Genomic DNA, 27,521 nt, shown 5'->3' with positions numbered 1-27,521 from the left:
GATGTATATTCTGATATTGTATTGAATAGAGAAAGAGTTTTTAGAACAATTAGGAAGGGCTGAAAAACATATCAATAATTAGGAAGGGCTGAAAAACATATCAATCTTGTCTCACTTCGGTGATTAGGGACTTATTATCTTACTACCCCGTCATAAACGTTTTTACGAGTAAATTTCAAAATACAAGGTAGCCCGGAAAACCTGGCGAAGAAAACTCGTCTTTATCCAGCTCAGGGTAAAGGGACCTAAAATGTTTCAAGAGGTAACTAACCTCTATACCTTTTTTTTAGCTTGATAAAAGTAAAAGTTTCCTGAGGAATAAAAAAGGTTGAAGGTAAGGCGAAAATGAAAAATGTAGTGTTTGCGTTATGCGGGTGAAGAAAAAAAGCTCTCATGCGGCGTGCTGGAAAAAAAATTTCTTTGCGATTTTTGATAACTTAAGATCATTGAAATAGAACTTTAGAGATAACTTTTATTAGCCACATTCCGCGGACGCGGTCGAATTGGCGTGTAGGGATAAATTTTTCAAAATGGTAGATTTCACTTTCGTTTTCAGTTAGGCGGCTTATGGATCTGAGCAAATCTGAGCACTATAAGAAAAATAAACAGATTTAGCAAAGAAGAAGCTGAGGAATCAGGGGCGGATCTAGGATTTTGAGGGTACCATGCAAAAACTAAACCTTTTTATCAGGTTTACATTAAAATTTTAGTCGGAATTAGTATGAAAAGTGTGTCCTTTGCTTTCTCTCATAAAAACCATTAATTTTCAGTACAGTAATTTAAACAAAATCGTTCTTTTCTCTGTATAATAATAACATGACCAAATAAAAGAGAAACCATATGAATATTTAATGAAAAGCAAACAGCAATAGAGCAAAAAAAAATTGAGAGGTTTATCTATTACTGTACTTTGTATAACAAGAAAAGTGTGTAAAGAGGGCATATAGAGTGAGAAAGATCTTCTTTCGAATTTGTTTTTTTAAATATTTGAAGTCATAAAATATTTTCCATGAATTACATTTTAAAGATATTACATATATACCTACAAATATATTACAAACAATCCCACCAAATAGAAATTCTTGTTGATACATAAAAATATTTTGTCTGTTTTGAAATTTATTTTGCAATCTTGAATTCCAAGAGTTCCATACAAAAAAATGTCATTTAACTGTAAATCCCATGTTGTAATTTGATCAGTGTCCATAGGCTCAATCTCGCTGTCTCAGTCCACAGTGGGATTGAATTGTATGCAAAGCCGATGCAAAGTTTTACGACTACGCAAATGAAAATAATATAATACACATCCTGAATTCGAAACTAGGGGTGGAGAATTCATACCGTGATTGACTGATTGACTGCAATAATCATGAGGACCCTCATATTGTTTGTATTTGTAATTTTTTTATGAACTTCAGAATTCAGTTCTATAAAAACATCCATTATTGGCATTAATTTTCAATAAATAATGTCTTCTGCAACCTCATCCTTGAAGCATGATGACCTGTGATGACCTTTGATGTGTTTGTACGTACCCTATTTGCTATTAAACATCGAGCTGTCAGTGTCAGTAAAGTGTTCAACAAAGCCAAGACCAAAACCAAAACAAAGCTAAGTGAGCAACTATCAAAAGAAATCTCCTGATGGTCAACCTCCTGGTTGTTGTTGGGGTTTCGATTATGTACTGCTTGCTCATTTTCTCCATAGCATTGTTCTTGAAACTGATAGAATTCCAGATAAAAAACCCATCACTTCTTTACTCGTTCATACTTAATTTTCTTGATCAGTTTGTATTGGGATTCAGGAACTATAACATCTGATAAATCATTAGAAGATGATCTGAAACAAACTCCAATGGTTAGAACATATGACATCAAATTTCCAAATCCTTCTGTTTTGAAAAGTTTTTTGTACTGTTTTCACAATTCAGGATCCTTTGGCAAACGATGGAATTTAATAGGGTTACCATTAGAGTCTTTCACAAAAACACAAGCTGGAACTGCAGTTACTTTTCATTGTGGATTGTGAAAACAACTCCAATCTGCTAAAAATTTCAGTTTTCTCTAACTTTTCCTCTCTCTCAATCTTGGCTTGTTTTGGTTTGGAATTTTCGCAAGATGGCGCATATCATCGAAAAAGTCCCTACAGCTAGTTACCAGGCCCTTTTACGGAATGTGGCTAATGTACAGACAGTATGAAGTAAGCCCTGAGTACTAATGTATTAACTACTAAGGAACAAAACTTGACTTACAAGCGGGAATATCTAAGCAAACGACGTTTGATAGCCTTGAACGGTCAACTTGATTTTCTTTATGATGAGCCATATAGATGAACCCATAGTTTGCGGGAGGGTCAGAAAAAAAATTTTCACCCGGCCGGTTTGCGGAAACACTACATTTTTTTTATTTTCGCCTAAGCTAATGATTTTACATTTTATAAAGAATCAGATACTCGATGCTTCCTATAGTCTACATTTGGACATCAAAATCATCAGGAAGCCAGTTCAGTCAGGAGTAGACTCTTAGTATAGAGACCTCTCCGTTACTGAGAGACACATGCGCGATAAATTTCTTTTGGTCCGTCGCCACAGGTTGAATTCTAGAAAAAGGTTTTCTCAGGCAAGATAAAGTGAAGCCTTTAAAATGTGCGCCGTATTTTTGATGACGAGACGGATTGAATCTATCGATTGGTACATTTTTGAAAATCTAGAGGTAAATTTTACTTTCAATGTAGTATTTTTGTGAAATCCCACGCAGACTGCCCTGGGCCGCGCAATGGCTTCAAATCCTATTTAGGATAGGAGGTTCACTTCAAGCCCTTCACTATACTTCTTGACCCAAGAGGCGTTTTGGGGCGGGTATAGGGAGTTCTTGTTTTGGCGCTCCATAAAGGGGCGCCGATTGCCACTATTTTTATTTTACGTCTTCATTTCAAGATGGCGACAACTTTGCAAGGCAATTCTCAAACTATGTCGACGTTCACAGTTTTAAGACACCTTTTTCTTGCCATATCCTTTGGTATTTTTGGATATTACTATTACAACAACTATCTCAATATCGAAAGACAACGTGTGAATAATGTTTTACATGGACTCTTACTTGAGGAACGTAGTGTGAATCTCTCAACTGAAAAGGCCGTTGCTGTTGGTTTTGGAGCTTGTGTTGATCTTTTTGTTGATGGAATCCCTCTTGTCAATGCTCTTGGATTAAAGCCACCTAAAGAAGCAAAATATCACAATAATATTCAATCATTGGAAGATGTTGCAGAAATGTTTGCTTTCTTCTTATCCAATGGTGCAGCTGCAGAGTAAGTCAGTCAGGACCTCTTTGGTCTTTTTTAACATTAGTTCGGATAGAATAAAAACATACCTGATCAACACAACCAAACCTTCTGTCTTGCGTTTACTCTTTCCTTCACAACAACTTTCGTTTTTGCTTATGTAGGTTTTAAAATCCACAAGTAATGAACCTCTTATAGCTTTATCTGAATAAATCTGGTTGAAAACCTGCTATCAGGTTTCATTCCGTACGTTTTTTATCCACGTGGTGAACCGGTTTCCCCGATTTCCCGATAATTAAAAATTGGAACTTTCCCGTGGGCGCGATTGGGCGTACCGCCATCGCGAAATATTTTTCGTGAAAATTTACCGTATTCTAACGCTAATATAATCTAGATAGGAAACAAATATTAAATTTGACTCTTTTTTGCTCGTATTTCTAAATTTTACGATAAAAAGAACTATTTACAAATTATTTTCTTTAACGGGCGTTGAATCGATATTGACATATTTAATGATGTCATAATCAATGCCGTGCATATTTTGTCAGTGTCGTGCATATTATGTCAACATCCTTTTCATTGGATAAATACCACTAAAATATACAAGAAAAGTAAAGATAAATTTATCGCCCGCGAGCACGGCTTAGCTAAGCGCACCTCTCTTATTCATTATCTAAGAATTGGAGCGGGCAAAGATTACCGCGCGGGCTGATAGCGGGCAAAGGTTATTTGAAGATGTTTTCAGTTATAATCCAAGGTAGAACAAACTAAACATAGACAGGGGGTATTTTTTAGTGCTCTATACGATGATCGGTATTTTTTTTGAATTCTATGTTTAGATTTTTCTACCCAGCCCCGTTGCTATGTACGCGCGCCTTGTTGCTAAGACCTTTGCTTGAAATCGAAAGTGAAACCAAAATAATTTAGCGCAAACTGCCGTTTGCGTAATATCGATAAAGTGAAATGAGGTCCTGACTGGAGTAAGTACCTTAAGGGAAGAAATTTTCGCGAGAAGAAATCTTCGCGGAATTTAATTTCGCGAATCAGAGTCTCAAAATAGCAAATTTCGCGGAATTTAATTTCGCGAATGAGCCGATTTCAAAAGTTTCACGGAATTTAATTTCGCGATTGAGAAGAAGTTATCAACTTAGATTAACTTTTAAGCATCACGGAGTTGTTTATATTTGTTTATATTTGATAAAAAAAATACACGTTATAATGCTTAAAAATCAATTGTGTCCATCTTTTTTGGTAATACCTGGTCAAAAACAACAAAATAAAAGAAGAAGAAAAAAAATCGAATTTCGCGGAATTTAATTTCGCGATTTAACAATTTTGGTGTGTTTCGTGGAATTTAATTTCGCGAATTACGCCCAAATTCGCGAAATTAAATTCCGCGAAAATTTCTTCCGCGAAAATTTCTTCTCGCGAAAATTTCTTCCCTTAAGGTACTTTTTTTAATCCTTGGTTCTTATTATTCATGATATTCATGATTGGGCTCTTCCAGTCTGGGAAATCCTCTCAATTGCACGCTTATGTTTCGAGGGCGTAAGCGCGCAATTGCATGGTTATAATTTACGCCCGCTCCCGGCCTGGTTGAAATTGCTTAGGGATTTCAAGGGGTTCAGAATTCTCTAATTCGGGGGCGAAGGCATGGTTTAACAGGCAATCCATTTTTACGGAATCTTCTTCTACAATAAATTTTGAGTAAAACTGCCCTAGGCTTTTGAAATTCAACAGAGCTTTCGGAAGGAATTGCGTGTCAAAAATATAGGAAATTTTAAAAAACGCTTTAAAATTTCCTATAATTTTTTCATATATATATCTATATTTTGTGGAATTCCGAGGCAAAATTTTTTTTTGAAATTTATGGATTTCCAATACAAAAGCAATTGAAACGAAATCTGGAATTTCCGATACTTTTTTCAAAATTTTGACGAATTACCGTCAATTGCTCTAACTTGGGACTATCTGACAAAACATTGGACGGCAATTTGGCCACCATTTCACCGAACCTCCAAAGTCATTTGATTTGAGTTAAGGAACAGCGTATTTAAAAATACACGATCTCTCTTTCGATTTTAGGGGCCACTCACATATCGATTTTTCCTACGCTTATAGCGTCATTCCGACGCTATAGGGTGGGTGGGTTAGATCGAGTGACGCTAAGAAAATCTACTAGAGATATCGGTTTTTGAGGCCAAAGAGATGTTCAAATTTCCAGAAAACTATAACTTCCATACTTATTATTTTCAATTAGCACCCTGTTCCCCTGTTCATATTCGAGATTCAACAAAACATCCTCGCGCTTCTCTTTTTCACGACATCAAAAATAAGCCAGTATAGTAAAATACCGGAGATGCTATGTTTAAAAGTTTGGGACTTCGCGTCATAACTTATGCGAACTTGTGCAAAAGTCATATACCGAAACCACTACTCGAAAAAAAAGCAAAATGTACCAAGCAGAAGAGGGAAGAAACTTCTCTGTCAGTGGAACATCAATACTTGAAGTGAGAAAGGAAAAAAGGTTTTCATCGGTTTTCGGTATATTTTATAATATGACGCTAAGGGTAGGGGGGGTGAGTGGGTTTTTTAATTAGCGTCGGAATGACGCTAAGCGTGGGAAAAATCGATATGTGAGTGGCCTCTTACAGTAAGTGAAAATACAGACCAGATATGCAACAGTCCCATGTTTCGACCAATCGTCCCAAGTTAGAGCAGTTGACGGTATGTGGAATTTCCAATGGTTCAAATAAAAAAATTGATTTGAAAAATTGACTGGATTTCCGAGTGTTTTTTTTATCTGAAAATTCCTGTCGTCCAACCCCTATATCAAATTTTTTCTGAAAGAGCCCATTAAAAATCTTTAGATATGAAACAATAGAGAGAAGAAAAATCATGTAAACATTTGGCCGACATCTCTTTGTGGCCAAAAATCAGATGAGCTAAGCTATTTTGTACCGTGAAGTCGGGTAACTTGCATCAGTGGAGGGAAACTTGCATAGCCATCAAATGACTGACTAATCAAAGCAGCAAAATTTCAAAACAAATGAATTACGCAGCTTTGCTTGCAGCTCTACTCTACCATTTTTGTTTTGATTTAACTTTGTATTTTAATGACCAGCCAGGTCATTCATTTGAGGGCTATGCATGTTAGCCTCCACTGATGCAAATTACCCAATCTCACGGTATAGACCAGACGGTCGTAATTGATAAAATCGATCATCGATTAAAATCGATAGCTAATCGATATTAATCGATGAACTATATCGATTAAAATCCATAATCGTTAGCTAATCGATATTCACAATTTTTTCGTCCTCGATTAGCTATCCATTGCTATCAATCCAATCGATATTATCGATTATTAATTTATGGAGTTAGTGAATACTGTATTTAAAAAAGAAGTATAATAAAAGAGGTTCTGGTTCATTTAGTTTTGAAGTGTTGCTAATTAAATCAAACCAATTGAATCTGTTTATTCAATCCATAATTCGAACCTCGAAAAAGAATCTATTCCTAAATACCTCAGAGTAAAGCTAAATAAAAAGCTCAAATAGAACACACATACTGATGCTATCTGTAAGAAAGCTAACAAAATACTTACAAAGAAATATACGTTTTATAAGGGTATACTCTCCCATAGGTAGGTTTCAAAACCCGCAGAAATTAACGTTAAAAGTTGCTACAGGTTTTTTGTCTTTCGACATCTTCAAAGCCTTGAATTGTAATTGTTTATGATAAAAAATTGTTGTTTGTACCAAGCTAGTATCATACATACTGAAGACTTATACAGTTAATTAGTGGACAAAAAGTATTGCCAGAGCCTTATTTCGAGAACCAATGAAAACCCGGTGTTTTTTGGTGGAAAAGCTAGACTTTCCTTTTTGACGTTTTACTGACGGTAGCTTCGTCAGCGAAGGGAAAAGATCAGAATTAGCTTCAATGTGAATGCAAAAGTCTTCAAATGATTTTCCCGAGGTTAGAAGTACCATAAAAGTCATTTGGAGGATAAACAAATGATTTTATAGCAAATTCCTTTTTGACAAAGATTTCGGATAAAGATTTTTGTTGTATATATTTGAATGAACATAAACATTTACACTACTTTATTTATATTTAGTGATAATGAACATTCATGTTTCATGACTACTTAAATATATAGATAGATTACCCCTTCTGTATTGACGATATTTAGAATATTTCCTGGGGGTCGTTGCTTGGAAAATACTGTGCACACAAGTTTTTTTGCCACTGAAAATGGCTGCCAAATGTTTTGAATCGATGTGTCAATAAACGAATACATAACGTCATGAATATCACAAATAGACCTTCTGCTAGTTTAGATGTCATGTTAAATAAAAACTCCAGCCTCAAAACAATAGCACATTAATACATAATTAATATAAGTAGATGCATTAACTTTTTCTTGTCATTGTTTGGTGCTGGAGTTTTTAATTATTCATATGACATCCTAATTTAGCAAAAGGTCTATTTCATCGTCCCCTCACTTTTTTTGAATGAAAAGTTTTCATACCATAAGATGGCTAGCTAAACTTTTTCATTCTCGGGGAAGCATTCTTATCGCCACTTTACTTTTACAATAGACTAACATAAAAAGCATCACACTGGGTAGGTACAAAAGTAGCTTCAACTTGATAGCCCGTTGTTTGTTGTCTACTCATTTTATGCAGCGAAAAATCATCTTTGCTGGTATGTCCAGAAAAAAGCAACAACAGATCCCGGAAACGTGCCAGGAATGTTTCCCATGGAAGGAGAATGTTTAGCCTGTGGGTATTTTTAAAAGCAAACTCAGTCGTAGATTACTTTCTCAAATATTTAACAGAAAGTTGCTTTGATTTCGATATGGTACAATTATCTGATCAGTTGAAAAATGATTGACAACTTCAAACTTAGTCAGAAAAAAAAGACTAAAAGACTATTGGCTTTACTTTCATAAGTCTTAAAATCATAACTGTTTCTAATCCTTGACTTACCTATGAGTCAGAAAGTCAAAATATAACTTGTTTGCATACTATTCGTATATGTAATCACATGATAACGAGTGCTATTCGAATATAATTGCACGAGTGATTTTTTTGTTATTAATTTTCCGAGTCCGAAAGGACGAGGAAAATTCGAAACAAAAAAATCACGAGTGCAATTTTCGAATTGTACGAGTTATTATGTGATTACGAGCTAATCGCACAATGGCTTTCACTACTTTTTCCCAGTTAGGAAAGTAAATTACAGAAATTACACTGAGAGTTTTATATTTTTCTCTTCTCTTTATGTCTTTCTTTTATTGTTGTTTATTGATTTTCTTTCTCACAAAATAAATTTCGAATGCAATTAAAACGTTCAATGCAAAAAAAATGTAAGAAAAAACATTAAAATAAACATTGGCGCGGCATTGGAGAGTGTGATTAACGATTAATTGCTCTCTACCAAAAGAGCTACCGCAAAGAAAGTAAAGAAAGTACCGTTGACGGTACTCAGGTTTAGTAAAGAATAGACGGTATATTTTATTATGTGTCCTATTCCAATTCAATGTTTCCTAATTGTACAATTTCTTTTTCAAAGTGATCAAATTGATATTAAAAAATTGAAACTGAAAATTACATGATTTTGATTATGAAGTACATTTAAGAAAATTCTCCATTATCTAGACTCTGGTCAATCTTCTTAAAAATTGAAATATTTTTGTTTTGTTGTTATTGTTTTTTTGCTTTCTTTCAAAGCTGTTCAAACTTGATTTTCCCCATGTGTTTTTCACATGTTAAGGCAGTTTTTTCCTATAGTGGTTAAAAATGGTGCTTTCCATGTGTTCTAGCTCAGAAACTGAACGAAACAACCAAGAACTTTTAAATTTATTTTCAGGCGATACGTTTCAAACGAGTTGCTGTCGGTCATGGTGGAAAAGGCCGCCCAATTGGAAGGCGCTTATTTGGCGATGGGTGGAAATGCGCCTGTCATCAGCAAACGATTTGCAATCGAAGGATTTACCGTTCACGTTGGTGCCAAAGGATCAGAGAAAATGCGCAAACAAGTTCATAAAAACATTCACTTTTCACAGGGGTTTGGGGAGAATGATGATATTCATTTGATTTTGGAGTATAAAGTTGGAGAACAATGGGGTCCGTATGTTGTAAATCGGGCTAATCGGTTTATTTTACATTCCGATAAAAACAATCCGGAATTAAGATCTTTGGAAAGTTTTATGGAAGTTGTGGAAAAAGTTCAACCACAAACTGTTTTGATTGGTGGCTTACAGATGCTTGATAATTTTAAATTCGAAGAAGGCGTCCGCGAGGAGAGAATGAATAAAATGAGAGATTGGTTGCGTGGTTTACCAGCTTCCATCAAAATCCATTTCGAAATGGCTTCATTTGGAGAAGTGGCTATGATGAAGTCACTGATTGAAAATATTGTTCCTTATGTTGATTCTTTGGGAATGAATGAACAAGAACTTCCAAACATTGAAAGTATGATTCGAGATGGAACCATCATTGAAGTCGCTGATTCCAATCCACGAACGGCCACGGTTCTCGATAACCTACGCTCGCTAATTCAAAATGTCGAACTTGTTAGTCAGCGCGGTTTATCGCGCGTTCATGTTCACACGTTAGCGTATCAAGCCATCTGGACGAAGAAGGGTTCCATGTGGAAGAACACACGTGCTGGGTGCGCTAAAGCCTCATTGGTAGCTCATCGTCACGTGTGTGGTGTCAAGGAAATTAATGCTGACAATGCAAAATTATTGATGGATGATTCGTTCTCCTTGACCACCAAGAACACTGATAAACGAATCAGCTTCAACGAGCATGCGCCAATCTCGTGTTGGGAGGAACGCGAAAACGAGATTTGTATTGCACCTGTTCTCGTGTGCACCAAGGTGAAACAAACAGCCGGCGGTGGCGATAACATAACACCAGCAGGTTTGATGCCACAGTTGTAAGATACTTCTTTTTTTTTTGGTCTAAAGAACATTGGACATTAAATGGTAGAAACTTTAATAAAACCGATTAGAATTTTATTATTTTAAATAAACAACTTCAAGTTAGCTATCTGACAAGCGGAGATTCTAATAAGAGAACCAGAGGAACTGAGTGCCAGATATTTATACACACGAGAGAAGTCCCTTTTCTAGACCTTTTATAATTTACCAAATCTCACAGATAGGGGGAACTTATTTTCGCGAGAGCCTGCGAGAGCTTGTTTTGGCGAGTGACGAATCTTTTGTCGAATTTTTAGTTTTGACAAAAACTGGGGTACGGCAAATTTGAAAATTTGTTTTTTTTCGCTTAAAAATGAGCCTTTTAGACAAAAATTAGGAAACGTAAAAGTTTCAATTTTGGCGAGGACTTTTTTCGGCGAGTAATCAATCTCTCTTCTCTTTTTCTTGGAAAGTTAGGTCCATCAAAAGTCCATTCTGAAATTAGGGGTCGGACAGTCATTTTGATTCTGTCAACTACAATAATCTCTATTGAATAAAGATTTTGTCTCGTAGCCTTTGCAGAGGCCCCCAGTGGAAACTCTGATCACGATATCACGCAATTTTTTGTCTTCAATCACGATAACGAAAATCAGCAAAAAAAATGGACAATCACGCATCCCTTTGAAAAAAGTCCAAATCACGTATCACGGCTCAAAAATCTTTCAAATCATGATCACGTTTTAACCTCTCATCGCGCAATCACGAAGAAAAAAATTTCCAAATCACGTAATCACGCTGCAAAAAAGTCCTTACCACGTCATCCCGAAAACCGCTTGGGGGACCTCTTTGCAAAACTGCTGGTTAGATAGCTGACTACTTATTAGTAAAACTAAGCAATCTCTTTATCAAATAAAACCCATTTTTGTAGTTATATCTATTAAATACATTCATTTATTTACGATTTTATCACATAGTTTTTAGAAGACGCGTTTTTAACTTGGAAATGATGCTGTTGTGATCTTATCTACTGTATAATCCTCGCCACGCTATGATATTTCATTATAGAATTCTTATAAAGTAAGCGTGTATTCAAAAAAAAGCTTGCATACGACCCAATAAAACTCTCTTATATTTTCAAACAATGAAGCAACAAAAAAGGCCTACTTTTCCGCCAAAGCTGTTTTCCCACAAAAATCAACCCTCGCTTTGATATAATATCAAAAATAGGATGGTATTTTGAATGTATTGCAAGCATCACTCCCTAAGAAATATAGATTTCGACCTTGTACCTTACTAGACTAGAGTCTACTTCTGACTGAACTTTGTTTTCTGATGATTTTTGATTGCGCTGAGTCCAGTGAAGCCACTTTGGAAAGAAAATGTTAAAAATCTAAATCACAAAAAAGGTACTTAGAGTTAAAGAAAATAAATAAATAAATAAAAACATTACTTCGTCCTATTACTACCTTCCAAAACAAATAAAACCTGCCTATAAGCAAAATCATATTACCATATACTACCGGGCCACTTATCACACCATCCAGTCTATCAAAAATCTGTCACCGGGTTAATACCTTACTTACTTTTTTACAGTCTTAAGGGCTCTGACTATAGTGAATTTTTTATATTTGCCACGTACAAAATATAAATGTCTATGTGATGCAGCACACAAAACTGTGGCATATCATACATTTTCCGTTATGTCAATAATTATCCTTGAGTCTGAAAATTTAAGAATCGGAATGAAAAAATTTGATGAAGAAGAAAATGAACACTTTTGCGAAGAGGAGTACTTCAACTTTGAAGAGTTTATTTTCGGCGAAGAAAAAACATTTTGAAAAGATTTTTGCGGTAGATGGTGTGTCTTTTATCGAACTAATATTAATTTTTCGGAAAATTTTTCTAGAAGCTTATTTATCTCAAAATCTTGGAAATAGTGCTTTTTGACGGTTGGTTCGAAACGCAGGACACAGGACCCAGGAGGCAGGACACAGGACACAGGACAGTGCTGACAGGTCAGCTTTAATTGCTGTAAAAGACAAAGAAAATGTTTGAAAAACACTTGTAATTGTTAGAAATATCATTCTGAAGGTATTTTATTGGTCTAGAACCTTTTTAAAGGTCAAAATCTACCCACATACTTGCCACGTGCTTTTGCATTCTGTGCCGTGTATAACACGGACCTGTATCTTTTCAATGTCATTGACATGTGACATATATGTTATACACAAAATACATGTGTTAAAAATATTTATCTCATCTTTAAACAGCCCCAACAGGAAAATAGCTATATCATATCTCATTATATCTCCTGCATCACCTTAGGTATGATAACAAAAATTGACTAAAATAGCGTCAAAGGTATGTATTTTATTAATATATCAATATTTTCATTCCCTATCTCGTATTTTTGATGAAAATGACGTCACTATTTTCATATCTCTAAAACAGCTCCCTTGGAGCATTTAATGTTTTCAAAATATATAAATCTATATCTACTTGCACCATCAGCATCCTATTGAGCATGAAAAAACATTTTGTTGTAAACTGATGTACACACCTTGTATTTTGTGCTAGCGTCATCATTTACATAATTTAAATGTCATTTTGTCAATATTTAGGATTGATGGCTTGTCATTTAAACATCTTTTAAATAGCGTATTTTGTATAATATATAATTTTCCATTACGTATAATGTTTTTAGAAACATTTTATACATTATATATTACGAGTGTATGTTATAATTTTCCGGTCTGTAGTTTGTATGACCTGCGTCCTGTGTCCTGCGTCCTGTGTCCTGTGTCCTGTCTCCTGCGTCCTGTCTCCTGCGTTTCGAACCAACCGGCTTTTTGACCAATTTTTCATAGAAAAACAGCCATAACTTTTGATGCTTTAATTTAGAAAATTTTTCCGACAATTTTAAAACAGTTCAATTCTTTGCGGACTGTTTGAAAAAACTTCCAAACAAACAGGTTCATTACCCATTAAAACTTAGCACTTTTTATTAAAAGAATGTAATGCAACATATTATTAACGTCTTTTTAAAGTTCATAGCCTCATTTTTGCAATTAAATTCTTAATTACTCTTAAGGGATTTGATTAAAAAACAATTTATACACGTTTTTTTATTTATTAGAACACCTAAAATTTGCCTGAGCCTGGATGTGCTTATTTTTTTAGCAATTTTCAGCCTAAAATGTTCTTAAATGCGTTCTTAATTTTTCAGACTACTCTAAATCGACAATATCATGCAAAATAAAAAGCACTTAAAATTGGTAAAATTTGGACAATATTTGACTCTCGATTTTAGAAAATCCATCCCTAAGTTAGCTTAAAACTGCTTGAAATAAAAGAGGAAAAAATTGTAGTTTCTTGTCATTTTTTCCCAAACTGAGGCTGGGCATGTTCTTACGATGTTCTTAATGTTTTGACGAATTTCAGCCTGAATGTTCTTATGAGCTGGGCTCTAATAAAAAAAAACGTGTAAAGGCAATTCTTTGTTAAAAATTTCTAAAACATAACTTTTAGGTTCAAATACTAAAATCAATTTTTCGACTATGGTCAGAGCTTTTAAAAGACAAGCTCAGATGACAAGGTGTTTTAATGTTAAAAATTTCTAAAACATAACTTTTAGGTTCAAATACTAAAATCAATTTTTCGACTATGGTCAGAGCTTTTAAAAGACAAGCTCAGATGACAAGGTGTTTTAATGTTAAAAATTTCTAAAACATAACTTTTAGGTTCAAATACTAAAATCAATTTTTCGACTATGGTCAGAGCTTTTAAAAGACAAGCTCAGATGACAAGGTGTTTTAATCGGTTGATAAAGTTGATATGTCATTTCTTCGTCATCGCATTTTCTCAACAAAGCTTAATTAATCGGCTTGACAAGAACACGTCAGCTTGCGTTCGTTCGTTTGTTTACTCGTTTTTTATACGCTTCTTCAGATCGATTGATTTGTGGACATAATACTAAATAATCTTCTCGGTAAAAACATTGTGAATTTTGATATCAGAAGTGAAATATCAACGATGTAACTTCATTTTATTTTTATTTTACTTGACAATATATTTCGATACTTTTGTATCATCATCAGGTCTAAAAAATAAATAAAGATAAAAGTTAAAAACAGTAAAACTGCTTGCTAAAAATCTTCAGTATTTACACGTCAAATACTCTCTATATCAACTCAACTCAAAGAATGAGCTCAAATTTTCAAACGCCAGTTGTAAGAATTCAAAACTGGCATGTGATAATTGATCAATCATCCCATGATAATTGATCATTTATCCCATGACAATTCAAATTCTCAAGACAAGCGTTCTACTTTTGAACTCATCCTTTGTGTTTAAAGAAGGCTTAATGGCTTGAATGCATAAGGCCTCAAGGGCCATAAGATGAAATTCCGATTTAGCTGATTGTGAAATTATTTTGACATCATCCATTTTAAGTTCAACATTACAGCTACGAAAATGGCTTCCCACTGGTGTATTAGCATTCCTGTGCTCTCGAATACGGGATAGTAGATGTCTGGCTGTTTGCCCAACATAACACGACTGACAGCGTGAACAATTTATCTGATAAACTACCCAACTTTTGTATTCTTTTTCAACAGGTGTTTTCAATGATGGTAACAACGTTTTAAGTTTTCGTATCGTTAAAATAACTTTCACTGGAGCACCGACCCTTTTTAATGAATGTTGAAACTGCTCGGTAATTTTACCTCGATATCGAAGAAAAAACTTTTTCATTTCTGGTTCCTCTTCCTTTTGTTCTTCTGTTTGCGGAGGTTTTGTGATCTTTTCAATGGTCTTTTTCATAAGTTTCAAAAGATACTTTTGTTGAATTAACCAAACTATGCAGTCTAAATGTCTTAATGCTAACACCTCGAGGATACTACCGACAAACTGACGGGCTAGCGATGGGTAGTCCCCCAGCTCCTTATTTGGCAAATGGTTGGCTCAGTCAATTTGATGGAAAAATCAAAGGAGAAGCGCAAATCTTTGGAAGGTATATGGATGATATATTACGTAATATCAAAACAAACCAGATCGAAAACAAACTAAATGAAATAAATGAATTCCATCCAAATCTAAAATTTACTTGCGAACGCGAGGATAAAGGTAGTATTCCATTTTTAGACATGAGGATCATACATTCTGGAAATGAATTAACATCGACATGGTACACGAAAAATACTGATACTGGTTTAACAATGAACTTCCATGCACTGGCACCGATCAAGTACAAGAAGTCCAATGTCACCGGGATGGTATATCGAATTCATCGTGCTTGCAGTACACCTGAAAATTTCAAATCAAGCATCGAAAAAGCAAAATCCATATTACGAAAGAATCAATATCCTCCTTCATTTTACGAACCACTTATGAAAAAGACCATTGAAAAGATCACAAAACCTCCGCAAACAGAAGAACAAAAGGAAGAGGAACCAGAAATGAAAAAGTTTTTTCTTCGATATCGAGGTAAAATTACCGAGCAGTTTCAACATTCATTAAAAAGGGTCGGTGCTCCAGTGAAAGTTATTTTAACGATACGAAAACTTAAAACGTTGTTACCATCATTGAAAACACCTGTTGAAAAAGAATACAAAAGTTGGGTAGTTTATCAGATAAATTGTTCACGCTGTCAGTCGTGTTATGTTGGGCAAACAGCCAGACATCTACTATCCCGTATTCGAGAGCACAGGAATGCTAATACACCAGTGGGAAGCCATTTTCGTAGCTGTAATGTTGAACTTAAAATGGATGATGTCAAAATAATTGCACAATCAGCTAAATCGGAATTTCATCTTATGGCCCTTGAGGCCTTATGCATTCAAGCCATTAAGCCTTCTTTAAACACAAAGGATGAGTTCAAAAGTAGAACGCTTGTCTTGAGAATTTGAATTGTCATGGGATAAATGATCAATTATCATGGGATGATTGATCAATTATCACATGCCAGTTTTGAATTCTTACAACTGGCGTTTGAAAATTTGAGCTCATTCTTTGAGTTGAGTTGATATAGAGAGTATTTGACGTGTAAATACTGAAGATTTTTAGCAAGCAGTTTTACTGTTTTTAACTTTTATCTTTATTTATTTTTTAGACCTGATGATGATACAAAAGTATCGAAATATATTGTCAAGTAAAATAAAAATAAAATGAAGTTACATCGTTGATATTTCACTTCTGATAATACTAAATAAAATGGCTTTTTGAAATTTTCCAAATACCTTTTACAAATTTTCATAGTTCGTAACCGCCCCCCCCCCCCCCCCCCGGCTTCCAATAACACAACGCACCGAATCTAGAAATAGTAATTTTTTCGTCTGTAAGGCCCCATCCCATCCTCATTTGCGTTAATTGCTCTTGCACCTTCTCCAGGGGATTAAGGCGGGGTCAAAATGCTTGCAACGTTACAAATCATTTTCAGAAGCTCATTTTGGGCTCAAACAAAGCGTATGACTAAGTAGAATAGGATTCAGTCTAGGCAGATGTTTTTTCACTTTGAAATTTTGCGTTATTCGCAAAAATCCTCAATTTTGCGCTATTCTGATGACGTCATAAAAATTGAAATCCCAATAACTTTTGATACAATTATCAAAATAATTTCAAATTTTGACCAAAGATGCATATCATTAATGTTTTCAGAATTAAATAAAAAAATTTATGAAATTTCATGACGTCATCACTTTCAAGGCAAAAAACTAAAATCCTCAAAAAATGATGACGTCATCAAGATTTTGAAAATTTTTGAAAATTTTTTGAAAATTTGCATTGAAATGCATCTTTGGTGAAAGTTTGAAATTATTTTGGTGATTCTATCAAAAGTTATTTGAATTTCAATTTTTATGACGTCATCAAAATAGTGCAAATTTGAGAATTTTTGCGAATTACGCAAAATTTCAAAATGAAAAAACATCTGCCTAGACCGAATCTTATTTTAATTAGTTATACGCTTCGTTTGAGCCCAAAAGGAGCTTCTGAAAATGATTTGTAACGTTGCAAGAATTTTGACCTCCACGAACCCGCCTTATTCCCGTGGAGTTGTTAATTACTTACAATATCATACCCCTGTGTCACAGACCCGCTGGGAGCCCAGCCCCGCTGGAAAGATTGACAATAATTTCGTCCCCCGTGAGAAAATACCTTAGAATTTCAGCCCCACTATGAAATTAACTTTTATTTCATCCCATATCAATATTCAATGTTTAAAAATTGAGCACTTCAAAAACATTGCCACTGTATTTTTAACTTTGGAACAAAGGAATTTCTATCCCCATTGGGATTTCAATAGGAATTTTTATCTCCACTGAGAAAAAAGTTCCACCGGGGCTGTGAAACAGGGGTGTAATACCAATAGAAGTAATAACTTTCATGGTTTTCCAATCTTCGAAATGAACTGTTGGATTGGAATTCGTACAAATTTCTAGTTGAAATAATCTGTGTGAGACACGGAGCGTCGTTACAAAGGACACCCCCTTCTCACCATCATCTTCCCCAGTCGAAAATTATACTTCAATTTTAGTGTAAATTCTCACTGCAAAATATTGTGCTTATTTTCATTTTCCATGCTTATTGAGTTTTGGAAACGGACATGACTAACATGGAATCCCCCAGGGTGGGGGGTACTTAGGCATAATGGGTGCCGGATATGTTCGAGCAATAAAGGTCGCTTTTTCACACTCACACTTTCACAATTGAGTCTTTGTAAGGGTTCCAAAATTACGAAAATCAAAAATTAACTCCCTCAAAGTATCATGAATTCTTGAAATTTGAATTAAAATTTGAAAGTTTTGGCTGAAATTTTGGGGAAATAGTCTTTCTAAAGGTGGTAAAAGCGTCAAAAAATGGGAAAGAATTTTGAAATTCAGTCTCATTAGCGGTCGATTTTCGAACTTTGGCTCGGACCATACCCGTAATCTCACAAATCTAGTACCCCCCGGCATGGAATTCAAATCCTAAAACATAAAACAGTCCGATAATTATTTTACCCTCACTGGCCGGTAAAATACCACTTTGTCTGTAAGAAGGGCTCGTAAAGCAACTCTAAGAGTTGTAGTAAATATTACTATACACCATTGGGCTGTATTATTAGAGAGATATTTCCAAGGAGAATCTAAAAAATAAAGATTTTTTCTACAGGTTCACTCACGACATCAGATATTTAAACCATGTTGATCTTAAATTTGTGCTCAGATTTTTCGTATATTTTTAGGATAAAAAGTTACAGCCTTAAAAATGCCCAAAAAAAGCACAAATGACCTTTTCGAAATTGAAAAATCCCCTTAAATTCAGGCTATTTAGAGCAAAGTAAGTCCATGTTTCTTTTTCAGCTGAAAATATATCCAAGAACTACTTTCGGGTACCTTAGCCGGGATGATGTTGGAATAAAAATGTCCTGGGTGGAAAATTTTTTTTTAAGTAGGCTAATACAGCAGAATTAGGACGAAAGACATAAACGTTTTCCCAAAAATTAATAAACGGGGGGGGGGGTGGCTGTCCTTCAATGGGATGATTTCATGATAACCAAATCCGCGAAATTTAATCCCCACGTAACAAACGGGGTTCCTAACGTTCGAGAGGTTAGAAAAAAATCGAAAAATAAGCACATGAGACCAAATATTCTCTTAGCTCGAGTTAACTAATCAGGATAAGAGGACTATATATGTAGGGATTATAATAAACCTACTGTGTGTGAGAACGGCACAATCTCATATTTAGCAAAAAAAGGCCATGTTTTCAAGGCCAGTCGTAATAAAATGGTATTTTTGCAAAAGGAAAATAAACGAATAAAGTAAACCCTCATGTAGAGTAATCAAAAACCTCGTGTTGTAAAATGTTGATTATTGACTTTGCAACCGAAGATCTAGTGTCGTGGTGGAAACGAGTGCGTAGAAATGAAAAATTGCGCCGAAATGATTCTCAAAAACTATACAAGCAAAATATGTTGGGGAAATTGATACTAATAGGGTTTAAGGTGCATCCTGAAATAAAGACTGGGTGGTTTCAGAAATAACTTTGAAATAAAATTTTTCAAATAAACCAACATTATATATACAATAAAAAGCCCAATAAAAGCTCTCTAAAAGTACAGATAAACAACAAATTAACCATATATACAAATTAAGACAGTAAAATTCATACCACCATTAAAACACTCAACGGAGGTCACAAAATTTTTTCTGACTAAAAGGTTTTGAACTTTTTTGTTTTACCATGAACATATAAACGACTGGACATCCATCTCCTTTGTCTTTTTGTAGAAAAGGCTGCTAGCTTCGTTGCCGCCTCGTTAAAAGCATAAAATGAAACAATCGATTTTGATGATATACCACTTGGGAATACCTTGCTAACAACGTCAAAACTTCGACAAAAGTCTCTGTTGTTCTACTCTTCTCAAGTCGTTTATCTATATCATAACAAAGATAACAGAGGCAAAATCATCGTCAGCTTGTCAAAACTCCGACTAATATTTCTAAATTATGACTTAAAAGTGTCTAATAATTTTAGAGAGTGTCACATTCTAATTTCGATTTTCTTATGAAACAGGCTCTCAACTTTGGCAAGCTATTTTTTTCAAGTCAAAAAAAAAATTATTTGAGTGACAAAAGGGATTCAAAAATATACACGCAGTTGAAATTCTGCATTTTAGAGTTGAAAATGTTGATAAAATATATTGCAAACTTGGCTAATCACCCGTATAAGAAGCACAACTGACGTCATCAAGCTGCATTCAGTTACCCTTGTATCTGTTTCTATCCGTTTTAACATAACATTAAACTTCGCTGGATCGACGGATCAATGGATCGTTCGATAGATCGACGGATCAGTGGCTCAACGGATCGATGGATCGACGGATCAATGGATCGACGGATCAAGGATCGACGGATCAACGGATCGACGGATCAAGGATCGACGGATCGACGGATCGACGGTTCAATGGATCAACGGATCAATGGATCGATGGATCGATGGATCGACGGATCAATGGATCAACGGATCAATGGATCGATGGATCAACGGATCAAATGGATCGACGGATCGATGGATCAACGGATCAATGGATCGACGGATCAATGGATCAACGGATCAATGGATCAACGGATCGATGGATCGACGGATCAATGGATCAACGGATCAATGGATCGATGGATCAACGGATCAATGGATCGACGGATCGACGGATCGATGGATCAACGGATCAATGGATCGATGGACCAATGGATCAACGGATCAAGGATCGACGGATCAATGGATCGTTGGACCGATGGATCAATGGATCGACGGATCGATGGATCAATGGATCAATGGATCGACGGATCGACCACAGATCGGAAAAGCTCCTGAAGGGGGCTAGATAAATGACTACTTTTATTGAAAAGTGAGGCTAGGTTTGGAAGGATTTTCTACCAAAGTCACGTGACTAAAATATGCAATTTCACCGGTTTGAAGGATGCCAAATAGCGTTTGCCGACCACTTTTTTGATGTCGTGCTCCGAAAACAATTAAAATACTAGATCCTATCCACCGGCACGCACGAAATTTAAAAGTCTTTGCTGGAGAAAGCTTAAAGTTGCATATCCAGCCCTTCGGCCTTTATAGATCTGCGGGATCGATTGATCAAAGGATCAACGGATCGATGGATCAATGGATCAAATCAACAGATCAACAGATCGACGAATCATTGGACCAATGGAGCGATGGATCGAAGGATGATCTCATCGTGTAACTTATATGGCATGCGTCCAAAAAAGTTGGGTGCAACAAAGTGGGGGCCTTATTAGATATGTTCATTAGCATAGGCTCTAGAATTTTTTTAAGCTGGAGCGATAATTGTTTATATCTGCTATGGCATATGTTAAGGGTCGGTCACAAATTCGATTTAGCTGTTAAAAAAACGTCAATTGTTGTCAGCGAGTGGGTGCGTTAAAGGTGACTGAGGTTTTTTTTCAATATAGAAACATCGATTTTTAGATTGATCAGAAAATCTAAACTAAATCAACTAAATATAAAATCCTTTTTCATTCATTTTCCCTTTTATTGGTCAGCCTAAGCTGAGCATTCAAATAGGTAAAATTTTCTTCCATCACCATCATCACCATCATCATAAGACGGCAAAAAAAATCCGATTTCCCGATCTCACTTTGATTTCTAAACTTTCTTCCGATCGGGTTAACTTTTTGGGTACTTTTAGCGTGCGTTGTTTTTACAGATCATAATGCATAATGTGGTGTTTCAAGATGGCGGCTCAAGCGATAGTCAGATGTGATAAAAGTCAGTGTTGTACCAAAGCATTTCTAGTGTAAATCTGTTGCAAGCTTCAATTTCTGTCATTTATTTTTTTAACTCGGCAAATCAAACACATGATTTTCATCAAGGGGATTCTTTTTCTAGATCTTTTGAAGCTTTAAAGCCGTTTGCTCAAGTTTTTGTTTATGTTGAATTTTCTGATTTATTGCTGTCATCAGATTATGACGTCATAATTCACAATTTCTTAAATTATTATTTTTTGTCATGAGATTTGTACCAACAATTTCTTATTTTATTTTTTGACAATCTATTTCGGATTATTATCCATCTTCAGGTCTAGAATTAAAGTAAATAGATATAAAAACATTAAAAACAGTTAAAATCAATCGTCAACATTTATTATACATACAGTCCCTGGCCCACAGAATGTAGGTGCGTCACAGAATGCAGGTCTGACGTAAATCAAGTAAATCAGTAACAAGTCACAAACACGCTTTAGAAGACTTTTGATTAGTCGGACTGATACTTTACATCGTATCCTTGAATAAAAAACCGAATTCAGCAAAATATAACGACGATAAACCGATAATTTTGAGGATTTAAGAAGTTTTGAGAAGTGGTTTTTCTTCGATTTTTTTACAATTTCTTTACTGCTGACCGCTAGGTTGCAGATAAGTCGATAAAAGGGGTATAGAAAAGTGCGCTGATGCATCAGCTTTCAAAATATATCAAAGTCAAGGTGCCCATTAGATTTCGATTTTCGTGGAGTCGATAAATTGAGACCTGCATTTGCAGTTTTTAGACTTTTTTGACGTTAAGTACTGATTTTGACGTAAATTCCAAGTTTCGCATTTTACCGTAATTTTAAAAGCTTTGAAACGCCGTAATTGCGTTAGTATTTTGAAGTAAGAAGCAAGCTGCTGTACATTTTCTCGTTCAAAATTTTAGACTCTATTCGATGGTATATCTATAAATTAACCTTTGTTCGTCCGTTCGTTCGTCCGTTCGTCTGTTACCAACGTTTCTCAGGATTGAATCATAGGAATCTTTTGATTTTTGGTACAAAGGTGTAAAATGGTGGTGGCCAAAATGTGATGGAGCCCGATTTTCTGGAAAAATTTTTTTTGGGTAAATTTCAGTAAAAAAAACGGCTAAAAAAAGGGTTCTTTGGACTTTGTGAAAAATTGTATCATTAATTTTTTATATTTTTTTGCATGTAAGCAGGGTGTTATCATGGGTAAAGTATGGTTAGTATGGCTGAAGCAGATTTTCACAAAATTTTTGGCTCAAAAAACGCATTTTTATCTATAAGAATCACTATTTATAAAGCATAGATTAATGTTCTAAACCAAATTACTCCATTTTTGACGTTATATAATGTTTGTTTGCTCATGATGTCGTAAAATGAAAGAAAAGTTGTATTCAGGCATGAAATTTTGATTGCTAAACGTGTTTTTTATAAGAAAAAGGGCCAAATGTGATCTCTCTTTTTATAAGCACATTTCCGATTACTTAATTATTAGCTTTTCTCAAGATTGGTTCATTTTATTTGAGCAGTCATTTCCGAAAAATGGAAGATACATTTTCACACATTTTTTCTCGACAGTTAAGGCAGTTTCCTCAACAGAATCAGAAGAGTCAACTTTCATTTTCGCAACAAAGTTTTTATGGATAGTACGTAAAAGAGGCTCCGGAAAGCGATTCTTTTTCAAATTGTCTATTATGACGTCACAGTCTGCATCAAAGATCTTTTCGTTTGAGCAGATTTTCCAAGCTCGAGAAAACAAGTTTTTCACCAGATTTATTTTGTATTTTCGGTCGGCAAAACTGTACCAATTTGTGTACAGCCCATGGCGAGTAGGCTTATAATACGTATTCGTTAGGAATTTACCATCAGCCTTGGTCACTTTAGCGTCCAAAAGTGGTAGCATACCGTTAGTCTCCTCCTCGATGGTAAATTTGATGTTTGCATGTAATCCATTTAGATAGTCATAAAAAAACATGCATTTCTGAAGGTCGTTTAAAGATCAGGAAACATATCGTCGATAAAATAATGGTTTAGGCATATTAAATACCATTATATACCGTTGGAAAGGATTTTTTACACTCAACAACTTTTTTGCTTACGAAAATGTCTGAAAATGTACTGAACTCAATGTGTGTAAAACACGATGGAAGGTGTTAAAATGACATCACCATTTTCCCAAAATTTGACATTTGTTCCAAACCATTGAGTGTTATATACCTTTTAAAAGTATTTTTCATGCTTATTTTTTTATTATTTCATGCCATATGTTACATAAGCTACACGAGTTCCTTATTCGATCCATCTATCCATTGATCCAATGATCCGTCGATCCATTGATCCATTGATCCATCGATTCGTCGGTTCATCGATCCATTGATCCATCGATCCATTGATCCGTCGATCCATCGATCCATTGATCCATTGATCCATCGATCCGTTGATCCGTCGATCCAACGATCCATCGATCCGTCGATCCATTGATCCATTGATCCGTCGATCCTTGATCCGTTGATCCGTTGATCCATTGATCCGTCGATCCATCGATCCGTCGATCCATCGATCCATTGATCCATCGATCCGTCGATCCATTGATCCGTCGATCCTTGATCCGTCGATCCTTGATCCGTCGATCCGTCGATCCTTGATCCGTCGATCCATCGATCCATTGATCCATCGATCCGTCGATCCATCGATCCGTCGATCCATCGATCCATTGATCCATCGATCCGTCGATCCATTGATCCGTCGAACCTTGATCCGTCGATCCTTGATCCGTCGATCCGTCGATCCTTGATCCGTCGATCCGTCGATCCTTGATCCGTCGATCCATCGATCCGTCGATCCTTGATCCATCGATCCGTCGATCCTTGATCCATCGATCCGTCGATCCTTGATCCGTCGATCCTTTGATCCATCGATCCGTTGAGCCACTGATCCGTCAATCTATCGAACGATTTAACGATCCATTGATCCGTTGATCCGTCGATCCAGCGAAGTTTAATGTTATGTTAAAACGGATAGAAACAGATGCAAGGGTAACTGAATGCAGCTTGATGACGTCAGTTGTGCTTCTTACACGGGCGATTAGCCGCAAACTTGTAAAAAAATTCGAAAATAATTTTTTTGTACATTAGGAGTAATGTTCAAGCTCTATCAATCCTTTTACCTAAATAATTCAAAGAAATAAAATTATGACGGAATATTGTCGGATTTTTCATACCAATTTTGAAATACAGGCGGCAACGAAGCTCGCTTCAAAGAGACAATAAAACATAGACGTCCAGCCGTTTATATGTTCATGGTTTTACGAATAAAAGAATATGTACAGCAAACAACGTAGTAAAAGTTTTTCAAAAGATAATGACGTAATCAAACGTCATTCACCATATGGTGATGTCCATTTGCGTTCAATTGAGAATAAATTTTTGGGGCATTCCCATTTTTATTGTCCGATGAGTAAGTGACTGAACCTCTGCTGGAGTAGTTTCCACGGTTGGCAAGTCTGTTGTCTTCAGAGTTACTCATACTTGGTCCAGAGTCTCTAGAAACCGCGTCACGGTGTGTGCGACAACACAAAATAGCTTTAAACGCGTTTCTGAACGGCCTACTGATGAACGCGTAAATGAAGCCATTGACGGCGGTCGAGCTAAAAATTATTATCTCAGAGAATGTGTACAGATATTTATTGACGTGAACGCCAGCGTCGCGTAACAAACGTAGGATGATGAACGGCGTCCACAGCATGAAGAAGGTGATAGTGACAACAAACAAGAGACGGATAGCTTTGACACGTTTCTCACGTCGGTATATCTCACGGTCGGCAGCGAAGGAGGAGCGTGTGCGCGTGGACAGTCCACTGATTGATCGGAGAAAGGATTTCGGTAATCCTTTGGACGAGGGCGGTGAGTCTTGTTGTGGTGGTGGTGCGGGCGTGGGTTCCACCTCCTCCACAGCAGTGCGTTCAGTGCTGGTGGAACTGCTTGGCTCCTCGCGAATGGTGTAGCACACACTCGATTTCTTCTCTTTGATCAAGGTGCTTTGAGCTGAGGCGGACGCGCGGCGGTCGTTGTTCTCTTTGATGGAGAGCGAGATTCTCCAATGTGCGAACGCCATGAGGACGAAGGGGAAAAGGTAGGTGATTGCAGAGTAGGTACTGTAGAAAGCCAATTCACCTTTTAAACCCCACGTGTTGTGACAACGGAGATACAGGTCACCACTTTCTCTGTTCATCTCTTCTGTAACCGCGTAACCGTGTAAGAGGGGCGAGCAAATCAAGAACGCGATGAGCCAAACAGCACCAATGATTTTATAGATGGATTTGATGGACCTTCTCTTCATGTACGGGTGGCAAATCAGTAAATACCTTTCGAATGAAACTGCAACCAAGGTCAGAGTGGACGCTGTGAAGTTTATTTCTAAAATGTAGCTCTGGATTTTGCAGAGCACTTCACCAAACACCCAGGTTCCGTTCAAAAAGGTTGCGAAATCCATCATTGAGAGAATCACCATCAATAAATCTGACGTAGCTAAACTGCACAAGAAAGTGTTGACTGTGTTTCGAGATACATATCGCTTGAAGACGGTCAGTAATACAAACGTGTTACTCAAAAGTCCGAGGAAAGCGACGAACGTGTAAAAGAATACAACACCGATATATAATCCGCCGTTACTACCATTTTCTTCGTTCTGTGATCCTGTGATTGATGTCGTGTTATTCCGTGCGGTGATCAGCTCTGTACCACCTCCTATGTCCAGCGGTTTCCCGTAAATTTCCTCGCTTAAAAACATGGCGGAGTGTCGGTAATCCTTATCGAACAATTCTTGTAATGTGCCAACTCAACAAGTTAATGATGTTTAATTTCTTGATAATTTCTTTTTTGATTATTAGCTGAAATTAGAACAAAAAGATGAATTAAAATGGGTGAAAGATTTTCGGACCTGGGTTTCAAATCAATAAACCTTATTGAACGATGGAATCTAACGGAATGGTGTGAACATTTTCCAATATGAAGACCCATGCACACGTCACAATTATCAAGAATGTTTATTTGATGAAAAATCACTTGGCCATTCTTCGATAACAAAACAAAACACTTCATGAAAAGGCAGGCGTATCCTAGCTGCCAACACCTCTCGACAAACGTCACAATAAATACAGGAATACTGTGCTGTGTGGAATTCAGGTCACACGTTATTATCAAATCTCAAAACTACATCATTTTGTTGAATGGATATTGAGTCTGAGTGAATAAAGAGTCTCAACCTTTATTGCCTGCACACGTACAGTAGTTGCCCGATATTAAGCATGCACCCCTTTTCTGTCTGAACTTTATTTAATGTACCAAACCTTCAAGCTGGATTATCTGAATTAATCCCTCAACTTTACATGGCGGTTTTTCTTCCTCCTCGATTGGAATGAACATAAAGCATTTTTGATAGTACGATGTACAGAGAATACAAAAAGAGACTGTAAAGGAGGCTATATATGTAAAAAATCAAAGAAAAATAAACCCCAAGGTGAAACGAAGTATATATACTTAGAAGCAGACGGGGAAAAGTTTCAAAAAGACTCTGAAAATAAAATAGAAAAGTTCAACATTTATAAACCGGTCATAAAGGAAACATGTATTTTTTATAAAGTGAGTTTGAAGAGGGGAGCATTTTATATAGAGAAAAGCTTCGCGCAAAATGGACGGCAATTTAAAATGAAGGCTTCTTCAGAGAAGAATTATTGAAATTTCGTAATAAGAATTTTCAATTACTTTATCTCGTTTGGCAAAAGGGGAAGAAAAGCTATTTTCAATTTCTCACTGAAGTTCAAACAAATGAAACAAAGTTGCGAAAAAGGAAAGAACTGCCGCTTGAACAAACTAGAAACTAACTGACTGTCTCCCTCAAATAAATTAACAGAAACTGGAAAAATTTAATTTGCTCATTCCCTAATTTTTCCGTCGCACTATTAGTTCAGGAGATGGTCCTGAGAAAACACTTCACAATGTTAAAAGGGCCAGAAAAAGGTTC

At 35.9% G+C, this 27,521-nt stretch overlaps 5 protein-coding genes across 5 annotated transcripts; 3 read left to right on the top strand and 2 right to left on the bottom strand.

Moving 5' to 3' along the window:
• Positions 1–2,915: 2,915 nt before the first annotated feature.
• On the top strand, positions 2,916–10,379 carry LOC136811119 (ADP-dependent glucokinase-like). Its single transcript, XM_067067724.1, has 2 exons — positions 2,916–3,306; positions 9,160–10,379. The coding sequence occupies exons 1-2, from the start codon at positions 2,936–2,938 to the stop codon at positions 10,235–10,237; spliced, it is 1,449 nt and encodes a 482-aa protein (XP_066923825.1). The 5' UTR covers positions 2,916–2,935; the 3' UTR covers positions 10,238–10,379.
• A 4,714-nt stretch (positions 10,380–15,093) lies between these two features.
• LOC136811153 (uncharacterized) lies at positions 15,094–16,122 on the top strand. The gene has a single exon (XM_067067770.1). It carries the CDS (start codon positions 15,094–15,096, stop codon positions 16,120–16,122), a length of 1,029 nt encoding a protein of 342 aa, XP_066923871.1.
• A 3,901-nt stretch (positions 16,123–20,023) lies between these two features.
• LOC136811152 (uncharacterized) lies at positions 20,024–20,569 on the top strand. The gene has a single exon (XM_067067769.1). The coding sequence runs from the start codon at positions 20,024–20,026 to the stop codon at positions 20,567–20,569; it is 546 nt and encodes a 181-aa protein (XP_066923870.1).
• A 3,207-nt stretch (positions 20,570–23,776) lies between these two features.
• On the bottom strand, positions 23,777–24,415 carry LOC136811151 (uncharacterized). The gene has a single exon (XM_067067767.1). The coding sequence runs from the start codon at positions 24,413–24,415 to the stop codon at positions 23,777–23,779; it is 639 nt and encodes a 212-aa protein (XP_066923868.1).
• A 386-nt stretch (positions 24,416–24,801) lies between these two features.
• On the bottom strand, positions 24,802–26,388 carry LOC136811118 (cholecystokinin receptor type A-like). The gene has a single exon (XM_067067723.1). It carries the CDS (start codon positions 26,286–26,288, stop codon positions 24,870–24,872), a length of 1,419 nt encoding a protein of 472 aa, XP_066923824.1. The 5' UTR covers positions 26,289–26,388; the 3' UTR covers positions 24,802–24,869.
• Positions 26,389–27,521: the final 1,133 nt, after the last annotated feature.

This window comes from Clytia hemisphaerica, unplaced genomic scaffold, assembly GCF_902728285.1.
Source record: "Clytia hemisphaerica strain Z4C2 unplaced genomic scaffold, Clytia hemisphaerica genome assembly, whole genome shotgun sequence".
Taxonomy (NCBI): Eukaryota; Metazoa; Cnidaria; class Hydrozoa; order Leptothecata; family Clytiidae; genus Clytia; species Clytia hemisphaerica.
Note: the sequence above shows the minus strand (reverse complement) of the source record. Positions and strands in the feature narration are given on the sequence as shown.

What these genes read in the sequence shown, in the direction of transcription:
- LOC136811151 (XM_067067767.1), bottom strand. Translation starts at nt 24,415, where the DNA reads ATGGATCAAAGGATCGACGGATCAAGGATCGACGGATCGATGGATCAA.
- LOC136811118 (XM_067067723.1), bottom strand. Translation starts at nt 26,288, where the DNA reads ATGTTTTTAAGCGAGGAAATTTACGGGAAACCGCTGGACATAGGAGGT.
- LOC136811152 (XM_067067769.1), top strand. Translation starts at nt 20,024, where the DNA reads ATGGATCGTTCGATAGATCGACGGATCAGTGGCTCAACGGATCGATGG.
- LOC136811119 (XM_067067724.1), top strand. Translation starts at nt 2,936, where the DNA reads ATGGCGACAACTTTGCAAGGCAATTCTCAAACTATGTCGACGTTCACA. An exon ending in TCCAATGGTGCAGCTGCAGA is followed by an intron (nt 3,307 to 9,159) that starts GTAAGTCAGTCA and finishes ATTTATTTTCAG; the next exon opens with GCGATACGTTTCAAACGAGT.
- LOC136811153 (XM_067067770.1), top strand. Translation starts at nt 15,094, where the DNA reads ATGCTAACACCTCGAGGATACTACCGACAAACTGACGGGCTAGCGATG.